At 46.6% G+C, this 16,230-nt stretch overlaps 1 protein-coding gene across 1 annotated transcript in view; it reads left to right on the top strand.

Annotated features, from left to right (window-relative positions):
* PLA2G4E (phospholipase A2 group IVE) overlaps nucleotides 1-8,988 on the top strand; it is an 80,947-nt gene extending 71,959 nt beyond the window's left edge. The window contains exons 14-20 of the mRNA XM_027553620.1: nucleotides 628-742; nucleotides 1,265-1,402; nucleotides 2,811-2,918; nucleotides 3,461-3,664; nucleotides 4,996-5,162; nucleotides 6,344-6,527; nucleotides 6,959-8,988. Coding sequence (XP_027409421.1) covers nucleotides 628-742; nucleotides 1,265-1,402; nucleotides 2,811-2,918; nucleotides 3,461-3,664; nucleotides 4,996-5,162; nucleotides 6,344-6,527; nucleotides 6,959-7,176 — 1,134 coding nt within the window. The 3' untranslated portion in view covers nucleotides 7,177-8,988. The remainder of the gene's footprint in view (nucleotides 1-627; nucleotides 743-1,264; nucleotides 1,403-2,810; nucleotides 2,919-3,460; nucleotides 3,665-4,995; nucleotides 5,163-6,343; nucleotides 6,528-6,958) is intronic.
* Nucleotides 8,989-16,230: the final 7,242 nt, after the last annotated feature.

Genomic DNA, 16,230 nt, shown 5'->3' with positions numbered 1-16,230 from the left:
CTGCTTGGTCTGGGGTTAGAGCCTGGCCTTGTCTACACAGGCTGATTCACTGTGGGAGGTGGCCTATGGTCTAGGAGGATCTGCAGGACACCCACTGTGATTAGACTGCACTGTGCTTTGGGGACTTGGAACTTGACTGCCATCTGGTGCCCAGTTTCCAAGCCTTTTGTTTTTTAAAAAAGAAAAGTCTTTATTCTTCTCAAACAAATTTGAGATCCCAACATGCAAAGCAGATTTCTTATTTTTAATACAGCTGGTCTAGTTTGAGTGGGGTGGAAGATGATGAGGATGAAGGGGGGCAGTGGTGGCCCCTTCTACCCCTACCTTCTCATTCTGTGGCCCCTGAGACATGAGGAGAACCCTGGGACTCTGAGGGTCAGACCTAAACTGCAGACCCAGTACCACCGGGTCTGTGTGTCTGAGGTGGTGACCAGCCCAAGGACAAGTGAGCATTCTCCGGATGCATTTTCAGAGCAGGTTTGGCTGGTATCAGCTGAGACCTCCGCAGAAGCCTGGTGGGCTCAGGAGCCGGAAATGGGCTGCCAGAGGTCCAGACTGTTCTCTATTTTGCACTGCTTTCAGGCAGCTTGTCTGCTTCTTCCCCTTAACCATTATTTTTCCCCACAGAGAAATGAATGCAAACTGTCAGATCAGCGTGCTGCTTTGTGCCATGGCCAGAACCCCCTGCCCATCTACCTCACCATCAATGTCAAGGATGATGTAAGCAACCAGGATTTCAGAGGTAACACTGGTGACTAGCAATTTTACGAAGGGGTCCCTTCTCAGCAGGCAAAGGCACTCAGTACCCACAGCACACACCTCTCCACCACACCTTTGCCAACCTCCGCACCAAAATACTGTGCTGACAGCTGAGGAAGTCCACTTTGCTCCCTGCTTCTGCTCAGATGCATGTAGGGGATGGGTGGCAGAGTACTGGGGTTTCCCTGAGCAGAGATTTGATGAGACAGAGGAAATAAAAGTCGTCAAGAGAAAGAATCCTAGATATTTCTTAAGCTGCCGGATGGAAGGACTCTAGAGACCTGCCCAGCTTCCGGGTCCGTTTTTGGTCCTGGTTTATCCCATTTTGAAGAGCAAATGAGCCTGTGCAGGTGGCAAAACTGTCTTGCGGGCCCTCAGAAGCTGGCCACGGGCTCCCCCTTGTGTCCTGCAGGAGGACTGCGGCCTCCCGGTCCCAGGCTCCTTGAGGCACGGTGGGCGAGGCCGTCCGGGCAGGAGGCTGACATCTGCCCTTCTTCGTGTGCAGAGTGGTTCGAGTTCTCCCCCTACGAGGTAGGCATGCAGAAGTATGGAGCCTTCATCCCCACAGAGCTCTTCGGCTCCGAGTTCTTCATGGGGCGGCTGATGAAGAGAATCCCAGAGTCGCGGATGTGCTATATGCTAGGTGACTCTTGGCTGGGGGAGGCCCCTGGGAACCCAGCTCCATGCTGAACAGGCTCCGCCTTGATTAGAGGACTGACAAATAAACACTCTCTGTTCCCCCCAGGATCTTGTCCCAGGTGCGGGGGCTAGTGTGGGTTATTCCTTGGGCATGTGACCCTCCTGGCATCTGTCAGCATCCCCTCATCCCAAGAGAGGCTCCTGACCTAACCTGAGACTAGCCTCCCAGACTGTCCTGATCTGCCTGTGACCCTTTGGGTCCAGAAGGACCTAACAGGGTCCCCGGGTCACTGGGGACCAAAGGGGACTCTCCCAATGTCTTTGTCTCCGTTGTCTCCCTGGTGTCTGTTCAGAACCAGACTGGGAGTGGCAGGCTGAGATGGAAGTTTCTGGAACTTCTGCCCCTTTCCTCAGTCTCCATCTCCAGGCAGCAACATGCCTGTTTCCAGGGGTTGACTCTGCCCCTGGGCTCTAAGAGGCCAGAGGGGACCTTAGGGTGAAGACAGAGTCTCTGGGGAAGCCTGGCCCAGTTTCACTATGCTCCCAGGTCCTCCAGAAGGCTGGCCCGTTGAGTGCAGGGGCCTGACTGTGACGTCCACTCATAGAGTCATCCCCTTCAGAGCCCGAACTATACCCATCAAAGGGAGACTGCAAAAAATAGACCCCTCTCAACAGCTTCAACAATCAGTTACACCCTTACTTAGGCTGGTTGTCTGCCTTCCTCTCCCTTCCGTCTACCCCAAATCCAGCCCTCTTGGAAAGTCCCACTTAAGCCCTGTTTTTTAAGGGAAGTCCGCCCTGAGGCCCACAGCCCCCAGCAGCCTCTCCTTTCTCTGAACACCTTTGCTATCTGGTATGTGGCTCAGAGGTCTGTAGGTAAGACACTGGGGCATGGACTCTGGTTTCTCATTTGTTAGCTGCTCAAAGTTGGTCAATTTACCTAACCTTCCTGAGCTTCAGTTTTCTCATCTGTAACTTGAGCTTAAGAGTAAAAACAACCTTATCAGTTCGGTTCAGTTGTTCAGTCGTGGCTGACTCTTTGCGACCCCATGGACTATAGCCCGCCAGGCTCCTCTGTCCATGGGGATTCTCCAGGCAAGAATACTGGAGTGGGTTGCTATGCCCTCTTCCGGGGGATCTTTCCAACCCAAGGACCTAGTCCACATCTCCTGAGTTGGCAGGTGGATTCTTTACCCACTGGACCACCTGGGAAGCCCCAACTGCCCTCTCCCAGTTCCAAGAGGAGAGTAGAAAAGAGCTGAGTCACTTATGTCGAGCTGCTCCACAAGGAGAGGGAAGTCAAAGCCTGTCCCTCTCCCTGAGCATCCTGACTTAGAGGGTCATCAAGGCCAATATTGGGGTGGGCCTGGAGGTTCTTGGACAGAGCTGCTCATGGTTGGTCCTGCCTCTAGGTTTGTGGAGTAGCATCTTCTCCCTGAACCTGCTTGACGCCTGGAACCTATCCCATACCTCGGAGGAGTTTTTTCACAAGTGGACAAGGGATAGAGTGCATGATATTGGTGGGTGACCTACTGGCCTCTTCTCTTGATTGGGAGACATAGGGGTGGGGAGGTAGGTCACAAACTGAGCACAGACCACCTGCCTCATGTTTCATCATCAGGCAGCTAGGGCTAGAGAGGCTACCCTGCCTGGAGAGGCAGGTGACTCTAGGTGGACACACTTGTGCTAGCTCTGGCCTGGCTGGGGCGGGGGGTAGGGGGACGCGCCATGCAGTAGGCTTGGCAGAGCTGCACGACACCCGGGAAAGCTGAAGAGGGTGGGGATATATGAATGCTGCTAAAGGCTGCCCTTCTGGACTCTGTCCTCTTGGGAACGCCTCCTTGCCAATCACCCTGGCTCCCTCTCCACTACCTTACTCCTGTTGCATGTCTCTCCCCTGGGTCCTCCTAGCTCTAATGCGAAAGCCTTGAGAACTAGGCAAGAAAGGTGTGCACTGCACTTACAGATGGACCTCTGGGTGCGGGGCACTCGGGCAATGCTTCACCTGGGCAGCCTGGGGACCCCAGCCCTGTGACCTCCATCTCCCCCTACCACCCTGCAGAAGACGAGCCACTCCTGCCTGAAATCCCCAAATGTGATGCCAATGTCCTGGACACCACGGTGGTGACGCCAGCATCCTGGCTGTCCAACACTTTCCGCGACATCCTCACCCACAGGGCCTTTGTCTCCAAGTTCCACAATTTCCTGCTGGGGCTGCAGCTGCACACCGACTACCTCCAGAACAGCCAGTTCTCCATGTGGAAAGGTATCCCTACCTGCTGCCTCTGTTTGGAGGAAGGAGAAGTGGGTGTAGAGGCTGCCAGGGAGAAAGGATGAGAAAACGTCTGCCCATGTTCATCCGGCCAAGTGGCAGGCTCTCCCCATGGTGTATTCTGAATTTGGTGAAGCTTTGACCAGTGAGTGGAGTAGTGGCCTATTTAATTAATTGAATCTATGCTATATCTCTAGATAGCATCTGTATAAGAACCCCAGCAGGTAGAAATTGGCCCCGTTTTACAGGTGGGGAGTGTGTGGGTTCTGACTTTCTACAGCTGTGTTCTGGGGGCCCCTTTTGTGGGTGTGGCCCCCAGAGTTGGGCGGGGATGGCCCAGTGCAAGATCCTCCTAATGGTGAGTGCAGAGCTAGCTGGATCTTAAACTGTGGTCTGGCAGCTTCCACTCCAGGCCCCATCCCACCCTGCCAAGGCTCTAAGGTTGATATTCCACCATCTTTGGTATTTTACTTGGCCATGGTCTGCATATGGCTGCTTGAGCCTGCCCTAATAATCTTTGTCCTATCTGGGGCAAGAAGGGCAGCTGGCTCCTGGTCCACAGTCTGTACTCATTTATAGGCTCCTCTTAAGCCCCTGCTCCCCACAAGCTCTGTGGCTGAGGCTTTGTGGGCTTTCTGTGCATATTCTGTAAAAGACTTGCTAAACCGTTTCAGTTCAGTTCAGTCACTCAGTTGTGTCCAACTCTTTGCAATCCCATGGATTGCAGCACGCCAGGCTTCCCTGTCTGTCACCAACTCCCAGAGCCTGCTCAAACTCATGTCCATTGAGTTGTTGATGCCATCTAACCATCTCATCCTCTGTCATCTCCTTCTCCTCCTGCCTTCAATCTTTCCCAGCATCAGGGTCTTTTCCAGTGAGTCAGTTCTTTGCATTAGGTGGCCAAAGTATTGGAGCTTCAGCTTCAGCATCAGTCCTTCTGAGGAATATTCAGGGTTGATTTTCTTTAGGATGGACTGGTTTGATATCTTTGCAGTCCAAGGGCCTCTCAAGAGTTTTCTCCATCACCACAGTTCAAAAGCATCAATTCTTCGGCACTCAGCTTTCTTTATGGTCCAACTCTCACATCCATACATGACTACTGGAAAAACCATAGCTTTTTTTTTTTTTGCTAAAACTCCATAGATTAGGCTGTTCTTCCTCACGCCACCCAGCAGGAGCACTGGGACTCACCGGGCACCCTGGTGGAGGGGAGGGTGGGAGGCCAGGCTGAAGTAGAGGAGCTCCGGGCAGGGCACCAGGTGCCTTTGACCACCGGCTGAGATCAGGAGGTGAGGAGTGAGGATAACTGGAAGCCTGACTTTCAGACACGGTGCTGGACGGCTTCCCAAACCAGCTGACAGGATCTGTGAAACACCTGTGCCTGCTGGACACCGCATTCTTTGTCAACTCCAGCTACGCGCCCCTCCTCAGGCCTGAGAGAAAAGTTGACCTCATTATCCACCTTAATTACTGTGCTGGGTCCCAGACAAAGGTGAGTGCAGCAGAGAAAGGCTCCCACCCCACTCCCCACAGGCTCCTACACTTAGCATCAGAGTCACTCAAGCCCCTATGCGGGGGGTTAGGTGGAGGTTATGATGCAGGCTAGACAACCAAACCTCAGGGGGCAGCCCACGGGCCCTCATGTGATGGGACCCAGGTTTACTAGATTCCCCGAGCTAATTCCAATTTTATTCTTACATTAAAGCATTTCCCATATTTGGAAATTCTTCCAGCTGCAAAGAGAAAAAAGAGTTTTAAAAAATAACCTTAATACAGCCCAGTCAATTCTAAAGTATTGTACCATCCTAGGAGTTTGTAATGTTCTAGTTTCAAAAGGATCACACAATTCCTCCAACTCCAGAGTATGAGCCTCCATGTACTTACACCAAAGGGTTAGGACCAGAGACTTTTTTAAAATTTATTTCCTTTTGAAAATGTCTGGATTTTCAAGGGAAAGACACTGGGTTTTGGTCTGTCGTAATACAGTCCTATCCTGAGGCCAAGGAAAGGGGCATGAAGACAGACGACAAGGATGACACCAGTGATAATAACTGAAGTTTGTAAACAAAGCTTACTTGATCCTTGTGCCAGCTCTTGGAGGTAGATGGTAACTGCTGTTCTTCCCATGTTATAGGAGACGGAGGTGACACAGAGAGGGTCAGTGGCTTGCTTAAGATCGTGCAGCTGGTGAACACAGAACAGGGAGTAGAATGAAAGGGATACTGCTCTGAGTTAAAGTCTGCCGTTCTTGTTACATCATGTTTACAAAGATGCCCTTTAAGAGTTCTCTCTGGCCCTGTGGCACTTCGTCAGTTTCAAATCCCATGCATGTCCCACAGGAGCCTGGCCAGCCATGGCTGTCACCCTCTCTGGGGCCACCCACAGTTCCAGGTCTGTGTTGGGTGAAGCATCATCAAAAGGCTTCTGTCCATTTTACTTGGGGCAGGAGCTTATGGCTGGACACACACCAACCTACTGCCTCAGGCTCTTCATCCTGCCTCAGGCTCTTCATCCTGACCCAGCTTTGTCCTAAATATAGCACAGATAGGCAAAGCAGTGGGAGACCTGAGTTGTTAGCTGGGGAAATCAGGAAGCTGGAGCTAAGAACTCTGTGTTTCTGGTCCACCCTCACCCCTCCTGAAACTCACACAATGTCCTCCTGTGATGTTCTAGCCCATGAAGCAAACCTGTGAGTACTGTGCCGTGCAGAACATCCCCTTCCTCAAATACGAGCTGCAGAAGGAGGAGGATAGCCTCAAGGAGTGCTACCTGCTGGAGAACTCCCAGGAGCCCGACACCCCCATCGTGACCTTTTTCCCACTCATCTGCGACACCTTCCAAAATTACAAGGCCCCAGGTAAGCTGCGGTGAGCTCAGGTCCCACCCGCCCCTGACCTTGGACAGCGAGCTCTTTGATGTGTGTGGTCTTCCAAGAGCACTAACAGGGGGAGCCTGGCTTAGCTCCAGTCTGAACCAACCTTGGCTTTGGTGAGAAACAACAAGCCCCCAGGCCCCAGGCCCCAGGCCCCAGGCCCCAGCGATATCCAATTCCACTCTTTCAGTCATTCACAGGCTGGATCTGTGCTAGTACCATGGCGATCCTGAGATAGCCAAGCTGTGTCCCTGCCCCGGGGGACTGGGAGATGCATGTGCGCATGTGCGTGTGAGTGTGCAACATGTGCCTGTTTTCCTGTGAATGTGCTGGGGTGGGCCTCACAGGGAGAGCCAGAAACAAGCCATTACAAGTTCACACATAAAGGGCTACAGTGAGTCCTTCTGCTCCTCCAGGTGTGGAACGAAGCCCCGAGGAGTTGGAGCAGGGCCAGGTTGACATCTACGGTCCCAAAACTCCCTACGCCACCAAGGAGCTGACATACACTGAGGCTGCCTTCGACAAGCTGGTGAAGCTTTCTGAGTATAACATCCTGAATAACAAGGACAAGCTCCTTCAGGCCTTGCGACTGGCAGTAGAGAGGAAACGCCAGAAGAGCCAGTGTCCTCCCTAAGGTCCCAGGGCACCTCACCGATCCTGTGTCTGCTTCTAGCATCAGAGGTATAGAACCCACCAGGGCTGACCAGCCGCACAGCCAGCTCTGCTCTCTAGCATGGCTGGCCTGGGCTTTCTATCAAAAAAAATTAACATTAAAAAGGAGAATTGAGAGAGACAGAGATAAAGGAACATAATAAAGGGATGTATGGGGGCCTTATATCCACTGGAATTTTTTAAAACCTTCCTTGCAGGGAAGGGGTTCCAAAAGCCACAGGCGCCCACATACGCCTAAAGAATGGATAATAACAGCATGACCTGACTTTATATAAGAGGCTGGTTCCCCAGTAATCTCGAACTCACAGGAGGAACTCAAAACCCTCCCCTCACTACTCCACTCTGCTTGGGGAATGCACCAGAGGACTTGAGAAGCATTCTGGGTTCTCTGGAAAAAATGTTTTTTTTTAAGTTAAGGCAATTGTATTCTTGTGATTTTCATAGACAATTGTATTTTGTGACTTATTTTTATGAAGCCTCATATTAATAGGAAGTGTAATGCTTGAAGATCTAGGTGGTGCACTAGAGGCATTCTGGTCTGTTCAGCAACAAACACGAAAAACTGATGGGGTTTCGACAGCCCCTCTGCAGCTACTCAGAGCCCCAGGACTGATGATTCACCCTGTGATCTGGCCTGGGCAGCCTTGCTGAGCAACCAGCTCCAGTGTTATGGCAGGCAAAGTCCACGTCTGTAGCTCAAGTCCACCGAACAAGGATCTGGGATACAGCTCAGCAAGGTCTGGGCAGGTACATCAGGCATCAGGTGAGTGTGGTGGCCACTCGCTGACCAGCCTGCTCCCTGAGCATATCCCTATCCTCTTACCACCTCCTGTCTGGTTCCCAGATGGGATTATTTATTTCTGAGTTGCATTCCTCTTATTTATTATGTAAGCACCATGGCCAGTGTATCCCAGCTCTTGAAGAGACACTCAGATAACAAAACTGGAAAGGATCAACCCAGAAAGGACCAGGTTAACCCTAAGGAAAACACTCATCCGTCGAGTTGGTTTCCAGATGAATCACTGTCAAAGCCCTGGGACACAAAATCTCAAAGTATCCGGTCTCCAATCAGGCCAGGAACTTAACTGAAGAAATGTGTAACCTGAGCCATTGAGAAGCCAGGGCGATGGGACATGTGACCAGAAAGGCATGTGGCCCTCACGAAGCCCAGCACATCTGGAAGACACGGCCACTGTGCTCCCTAAGCAGTCCTTTGGATGTTAGGAGATGCGTGGTGACAGGTGCCAAAAGTTTACCAAAATCATCCTCTGATTTATATCCTTGAAACTCAAGGGAAACTGATTAGAAATGCAGAGACTCAGGCCACACCCCAGCCATACTGACTCAGAATCTACATTTAAGAAGATTCTTCACCTCCTCTCCCCTGCCTCTAGGTGATACTTAGATGCATATTGAAGTCTGAGAGGAATGAATTTAGCTGTACTCTCTCATAAGCCAGAAAGCATGAGTCCATCACCTCCCCTGAGCCCTTGATAAACTGGACCTGGTCCCCTCCAGAAAATGCTGACTGAGGACCCCACTGTCTCCGCCATCAGAGCAGCCAGCTGCCTCCACTCTGCCATCTTTTCTTTCTATCTCCCAAGACAGATTCTCTTCAAATTATCAGAGTGAGCCAGAAGACCTGTGTTTATCAAAATACCTGTGTGTGTATTGTAAGGTGAAGGCAGCCCTGCCTTGGATTCATCAATGTAAAACAAGGTTTATAAAGTCATTGTATTATTTGAACCTGGAATAAACTGGCCATGTGGGTGAATGCTGTCAACTCATTGGCTTTCATTTATGATGCTGCAATCTATGCATAACTCCTGCCCTCATCCCTGTCTGGGCTTCCCACATGTGCTGCCAGAGGCGTGAGAAAGCCATGCCAGCCTTCCCGCCTTCAGGGGTCCCTCCTTTCTCATGATGGGGTGTCCCTCTGCTGTTATGAAGTGTGTCAGTGGCCAGCGGAGAACCAGCCCTTGCTGATATGTGCTGTTTGAAGCTCAGATGGTTTTCATGAAGCACTGATGGAGAGGAAAGAAGGGCAGCCAGCATCAGCCGAGCACCTACCTGATACACCGCGGTCCGTGAACAGCTTCTGCTTCCTAGAAAGTTAGATTTGGGTTCAGGGGAAAACGTGAAAACATAGTTTATGCTTTTGTATGTTGTCAACAGATGTGAGAAGTTAAAAAGTGACTTAGCTTCTAAAACAATGCTGGTGATGTCATGGAGCTGGGGATAAGTAAGGACCACACAAGGGATAAGGACATGTGTCATCAGTTCCGAGAGGGTGAGGGCATAGGGTCCTGGGGAGGACAAGGAGGCTCCCTCCTCAGGTTCCCTGCTCTCCACCTATAACAATTTTTTTAAATTTTATTTTAATTTTGGGTGCACTGGGTCTTCATTGCTGTGCTCGGCTTTTCTCTAGTTGTGGTGCGTGGGCTTCTCACTGTGGTGGCTTCTCTTGTGGAACACAGGCTCTAGCCACATGGTCTCAGTTGTTGCAACTTGATTTAATAGAAAAATTAAATAAAACTCTTCTCTCCCCCAGTCTTCCCAAGAGCAGCCATCATTCCACACTGCCATGCAGCCCAGGCGCCCTGCCCCACAGATGTTTTCTGCCCCTATGTCCCCACGAAAACACTTCTCCCCAAGGTCACCAATGTCGTCAGATAATTGCCAGATACACTGAGCCAAAAGGCACCGGCTCTTTACAGGCCTTATCTTACTCGATTGTTCTCCACATTTGGCCCTGCAGACCACTCCCTCCTTCCTGAAACCCTCCCTTCCCGAGACTTCCTTGCCAACAGCAGTTCAGTTCAGTTCCGTTGCAAATATTTATTGCCTTCCCAACAACGTGCCAGTCACTGCTGTAGGCACTGGGGGACAATGAAAAGGATGAACAATTGACCCCGCACTTCAAGGAGCTTCCTTCTGGTCCCACGCAGGAGGCCTACACGGAAACACGGGCTTGCGGTACGCAGAGGAAGCTCCATGAGAGCTGTGTACACAAGGGGCACACATCAGGGACTCCAACCCAGCCCTCGAGGAGAGGGGCCCAATGTGCTGGACGCCTTCTGTCCTGGATTTATTCCCATTTCAAATCCCTTCTCTGGCATCCCCTCTCCTCTCTCCTTTAAGTGCTGATATTACTTGAGGCTCTCTCCTCAGTTCTGCTCCCTGATCACTGTACCCTCCTTAAAGCAATCTCATCCACACCCAGAATTTCTACTCCTGCGTCTATTTTGAAAACTCTCAAACCTTTATTTCTAGCCAGGGTAATGTCCTGAATTCTTGATTCATGTATTCAAATTCTGTATCAGTTAGCATTGCTTTTACTACATAACTGAAAAGATCTAAAGAGGCTTAAAGATCTAAAGATCTAAAAGATCTCTATTTCTAATCAGGGACCCAGCTCCTTTCAGCTGTTGCTTCTGCCATCCTCAAGTTTTCCTTCCATATGGTAGTTTCCAATATGGCTGTTGCACCTCTACCCACATTCTAGGCAGCAGAAAGGATAAAGGGGTCAGAGCATATATCATGTAGCATAATGTTTTCAGGTTTGATCCAGATTGTGGCATGTGACAGGATTTCTTTCCTTTTTTAAGGCTGAATAACATTTCATTGTATGTATATATACACATTTTGTTTAAACGTTTATCCATTCATCTATCAATTGACACTTAGGTTGCTTTAACCTCTTGACTATTGTGAGTGGAGCTGCTATGAACTTGAATGTACAAATATCTCCTAGAGGCCCTACTTTCAATTCTTTAGGATATATACCCAAAAATAGGATTGGTGGATACTATAGTAGTTCTATCTTTTTTGGAAGAACTGCCATCCCGTTTTCCATAGCAATTGCATGGATTCACTTCTGTCATCTGCTTTTTTCCACTTAAAAATATATTCTGAGCATTTTCTCAGGTGATTAATACTCTTCTCATATAACACGATTTTCAGAGACTACATAGGAATCCATCATCTGCTTAACTAGTCTTTTCATGGGAGAACAACCAGGCACAGCTTTTCACTGTTATAATGATACGCTGTTAGACATTCCTTAGATAAGCTTTATATTCATTATTCCTTCAGGATAAAATTTCTGAGAAGTGTGAGCATTTCTAACAATTAGGAAAGGTATACTTGACATCATAGATTGTGCATAATTAAAGTACACGATTTGATGAGTTTCAGCAGAGGTATACAACTGTGAACCATCACAACAGTCAAGGTAATGAGTAAACCCTTCACCCCAACAAGCCTACTCATGCCTTTTGTATCCGTCCCTCTGCTCCTCCCCTGCTGGGTCATGTGGTAGGTGCATGCTTCACTTTTTAAAAACTGCCAAACTGTTTCCAAAGTGATTGTTACTAGCTTACATTCCACTGGTAATGCATAAGAGTTCTAGTTGCTCCACATCCTTACCAACAACTGGTATGATTCAGACATTCTAATAGGTGTATAATGGTACCTTGGTGTGGGTTTTTTGTTTTTGTTTTTTTTTAATTCACTTTTTTTTTTTTTGGCCATGTCACACAGATTGCGGGATCTTAGTTCTCCAGCCAGGGACTAAACCCAGGCTATGGCAGTGAAAGCTCAAGTCCTAACCACTGGACTGCCAGGGAACTCCCTGTTTTCTTAATATTGAACTTTAAGAAGTCTTTATGTTTCAGATGCAAGTCCTTTATCAGATATCTGAAAATATAGTCTCCTAGTCTGTGATTTCTTTTCATTTTGTTTACAGTATCAAAGGTCAGGAGTTTGTAATTTTGATCATCTAATTTATCAATTTTTTTCTTTTATGGAGCATGCTTTTAGTATCATCTAAGAAACCTTTCCCTACACAAGTTCACAAAGGTTTTCTGCATTGTTTTGTTCTTTACATCTTCATTTATAATCATTTTGAGATCACTTTTACATATAGTGGAAGGTATAGATCAAAGTTCATCTTTTCACACATGGATGTCCAACTAGCATTATTAGTTGAAAAGACTTTCCTTGTCCATTGAATTGCATTTGCATTGTGTCAAAAGTCAATTAACCAGTATGTGTGGGTCTGTTTTTAGACTCTATTTGTTCTTTTGATATATTAGTCTATCTTTATACCAATATCGTGCTGCCTTGATTTCTGTATCTTTACAATGAGTTTTGAAATTAGGTAGTGTAAATCTTCCAACTTTGTTTTTTTTTTTTAAGTTGTTTTGGCTATTTTAGATTCTTTGCATTTACATGTGAATTTAGAATCAACTTGTCAATTAACAAAAAATAAAAACATGCTAGGATTGCACTGAATATGTTTATAAGTTTAAAGAAAATTGACATCTTAGCAATATTGAGTCTTCTGATCCACAAGCATATATACATACCCACAAGTATATATTTCCATTTGTTTAGACCTTCTTTATTTCTCCCAGAAATGCTCTGTAGCTATCAGTGTACAGACCTTGTACATTTTAATCAGATTTACCCCTAAGTATTTAATATATTTAATGCATTGCAAATTATATTGAGTTTTTAGTTCATTGTCCAATTATTCATTGCTAGTGTATAAAAAATAGAGGTTTTTGTCTTATACCTAGCAATCCTGCTAAACTCATTAGTTCTACTAGCTTTTTTGGTGAAGTAAGTGTGTGAAAGTCTCTGTTGTGTCCAACTGTTTGCGACCCCATGGACTATACAGTCCATGGAATTCTCCAGGCCAGAATACTGGAGTAGGTATCCTTTCCCTCCTCCAGGGGATTTTCCCAATCCAGGGATCAAATCCAGGTCTCCTGCATTGCCAGCGGATTGTTTACTAGCTGAGCCACAAGGGAAACCCCAGTTTTTTTGGTAGATTCCTTAGAATTTTCTACATAGATGGTCATATTTTCTGCAAATAAAGATGGTTTTACTTTTTCTATCCAATCTAGATACCTTTTCTTTTACTTGCTTTATTGTACTGACTAGAATCTTAGTAGGATGCTAAATGGGCTTCCCTGGTAGCTCAGCTGGTAAAGAATCTGCCTACAATGCAGGAGACCTGGGTTCAATCCCTGGGTTGGGAAGATCCCCTGGAGGAGAGGGCATGAGAATCCATGACAGTATTCTTGCCTGGAGAAGCCCCATGGACAGAGGAGCCTGGAGGGCTGCAGTCCATAGTGTTGCAGAGTCAGACAAGACAGATCGAGTAAGCACAGGCACAGCACAGCATGTTAAATAGAAGTGGTAAAAGCAGACGTCTTTGTCCTGTTTCTGATCTCAGAAGAAAGCTCTCAGTCATTTCATCTTAAGTTTTATGTTGAGAAGCAGACGTCTTGAATGTGCATTTTCAAGATTTTTGGTAAGTATGGACTCCAGAAAAGTGCCAATTTATACCATCTCCAGCAATGTATGAGAAGGTACCTTTTCCTGCTGCTGCTAAGTCACTACAGTCGTGTCTGACTCCATGCAACCCCATAGACGGAAGCTCACCAGGCTCCCCCGTCCCCGGGATTCTCCAGGCAAGAACACTGGAGTGGGTTGCCATTTCCTTCTCCAATGCGTGAAAGTGAAAAGTGAAAGTGAAGTCGCTCAGTCGTGTCCAACTCCTAGCGACCCCATGGACTGCAGCCCACCAGGCTCCTCTGTCCATGGGATTTTCCAGGCAAGAGTACTGGAGTGGGGTGCCATTGCCTTCTCTGGGTACCTTTTCCTACACCCTGGCTAACATTAGACATCATCTTAGAAAAATAAAAGTCTGTAATTCTTAATGTTACCTGTTCATTTAAAATTTGTTTATCTGATTGTTAATGGAGATCAGTGTCATTTAGTTTACAGGTCAACTATATTAGTTTTTCTAGTTGTCTATGTCCTTTGCTCATTGGTCTAATTGAGTATTTTCTTTTTTAATAATTTCATATAGATTTTTAAAGTTTAATTCCTTAATTAAATTTAAATATATATGATATAATATGTCTGTAGTATTTTACCCCATTTGTCTTTTGACCTTTACTTTGGTTTATGGATTTTTTTTTTAATGTGGACTGTTTCAAAAATCTTTATTGACTTTGTTACAATATTGCTTCTCTTTTAAGTTTGTTTGGGGTTTTTTGGCCCCGAGGCATGTGGGATCTTAGCTCTCTGACCAGGGATGGAACTGCACTCCAGGCGTTGGAAGGTGCAGTCTTAACCACTGGACCGCCAGGGAAGTCCCTGTTTGGTTTTTTATATATATACTACTTTTAATAGAATTTTTTAGAGTACTTTTAGATTCACAGCAAAATTAAGTATAAAGTAAAGAGAGTTCCTATGTATCCTTTATCCCTGCAATACAGCCTTCCCACTATTGACATCCCACACAACCAACATCCTGCACCAGAGTGGTACATACGTTACCATTGATGAACCTAACCTACACCGACACATCATTGTCACCCCAAATCCATAGTTTACATTAGGATTCACTCTTGGTGTTATAGATTCTATAGGTCTGGACAAATGTATAATGATATATATCCACAATTACATCATCATACAGAATAATTCCACTGCCCTGCTGTTGCTGCTGCTGTTAAGTTGCTTCAGTCGTGTCCAACTCTGTGCAACCCCATAGACAGCAGCCCACCAGGCTCCCCTGTCCCTGGGATTCTCCAGGCAAGAACACTGGAGTGGGTTGCCACTTCCTTCTCCAATGCATGAAAGTGAAGAGTGAAAGTGAAGTCGCTCAGTCGTGTCTCACTCTTAGCAGCCCCATGGACTGCAGCCCACCAGGCTCCTGCGTCCATGGGATTTTCCAGGCAAGAGTACTGGAGTGGGGTGCCATTGCCTTCTCTGTCCACTGCCCTACAAACCTTCTATCCTCTTCCTACTCATCCTTCCCTCCTCTCTAACCCCTGGAAACCACTGATCTTTCTATAGTCTCCATAGTTTTGCCTTTTTCCAGAATGTCATACTGTTTCAATGATACAGTATATAGCCTTTTTAGATTGGCTTCTTTCACTTAATAATATAGATTTAAGCTTCCTTCACATCTTTTCTTGGCTTGGTAGCTCATTTCTTTTTAGCTGAATAATATTTAATTGTCTAAATGTACCACAGTTTATTTATCCATTCACCTAGATAAGGATATCTTAGTTGCTTCCAAGTTTGGGCAATTATGAATAAACCTACTGTAAATATTTACATGCAGTTCTTATATAGACATAAGTTTTCAACTCATTTGGGTAAATACCAAGGAGAGAAAATTCTGAATTATATGGCAAGAGTATGTTTATAAGTGTTTGTTTTTTATTTATTAAAAAAAAAACCCACATTGAAGTCTTTAGTTTTTTGCTGACAAAGCTATCAACCTTTTTTCATAATTTCTATCTTTGGTTTTGATTAGAAAGGCTTTTCCCTTCCAAAATTTTACAAATCTTCAGTAGCTTCTGAAGTAGTAGTTCTTCTAGTAGGTCTATGGTTTTATTTTATTTTTACATTTCAAGCTTTGTTTTACTTTGATGAGGCAGCTATCTAACTAGATTTTTTTCTTGGCTTTCTTGTCACTTTCTTAGTCACATATAGCTCCCTCTAAATGTTTTATCCACAATTCCAAAAAAGTTCCCTTTTTACAAACAAGAAAATTGAGGCAGAGAGACAACTCATTGCATTCAAGATCACATAAGTGTAAGTGTTAGTCACTCAGTCATGTCTGACTCTTTGCGATCTCATGGACTGTAGCTCATCAGGCTCCTCTGCCCATGGGATTCTCCAGGTAAGAATACTGAAATGGGTTGCCATTTCCTTCTCCAGGGGATCGTCCCAACCCAGGGATTGAACCTGGGTCTCCAGCACTGCAGGCAATTCTTTACCATCTGAGCCACCAGGGAAGCCCCTAAGATCACATAGCCATTAATTTATATAGTCAGAATTCAAACCTAGGTCTTTTGATGCCAAATCCTGTTCTTTCCACCACAGCCCTGGTACTCAAATTATGATCTATGAACAAGCAGCATTGGGCAACACCTGGGAGCTTGTTAGAAACACAGTCTTAGGTAACACCCCATACCCACTGAAT

The sequence above is a fragment of the Bos indicus x Bos taurus genome, chromosome 10 (assembly GCF_003369695.1).
Source record: "Bos indicus x Bos taurus breed Angus x Brahman F1 hybrid chromosome 10, Bos_hybrid_MaternalHap_v2.0, whole genome shotgun sequence".
NCBI lineage: Eukaryota > Metazoa > Chordata > Mammalia > Artiodactyla > Bovidae > Bos > Bos indicus x Bos taurus.
The sequence above is the reverse complement of the archived record's forward strand: the minus strand, read 5'-3'. Positions and strand labels throughout refer to the sequence as shown.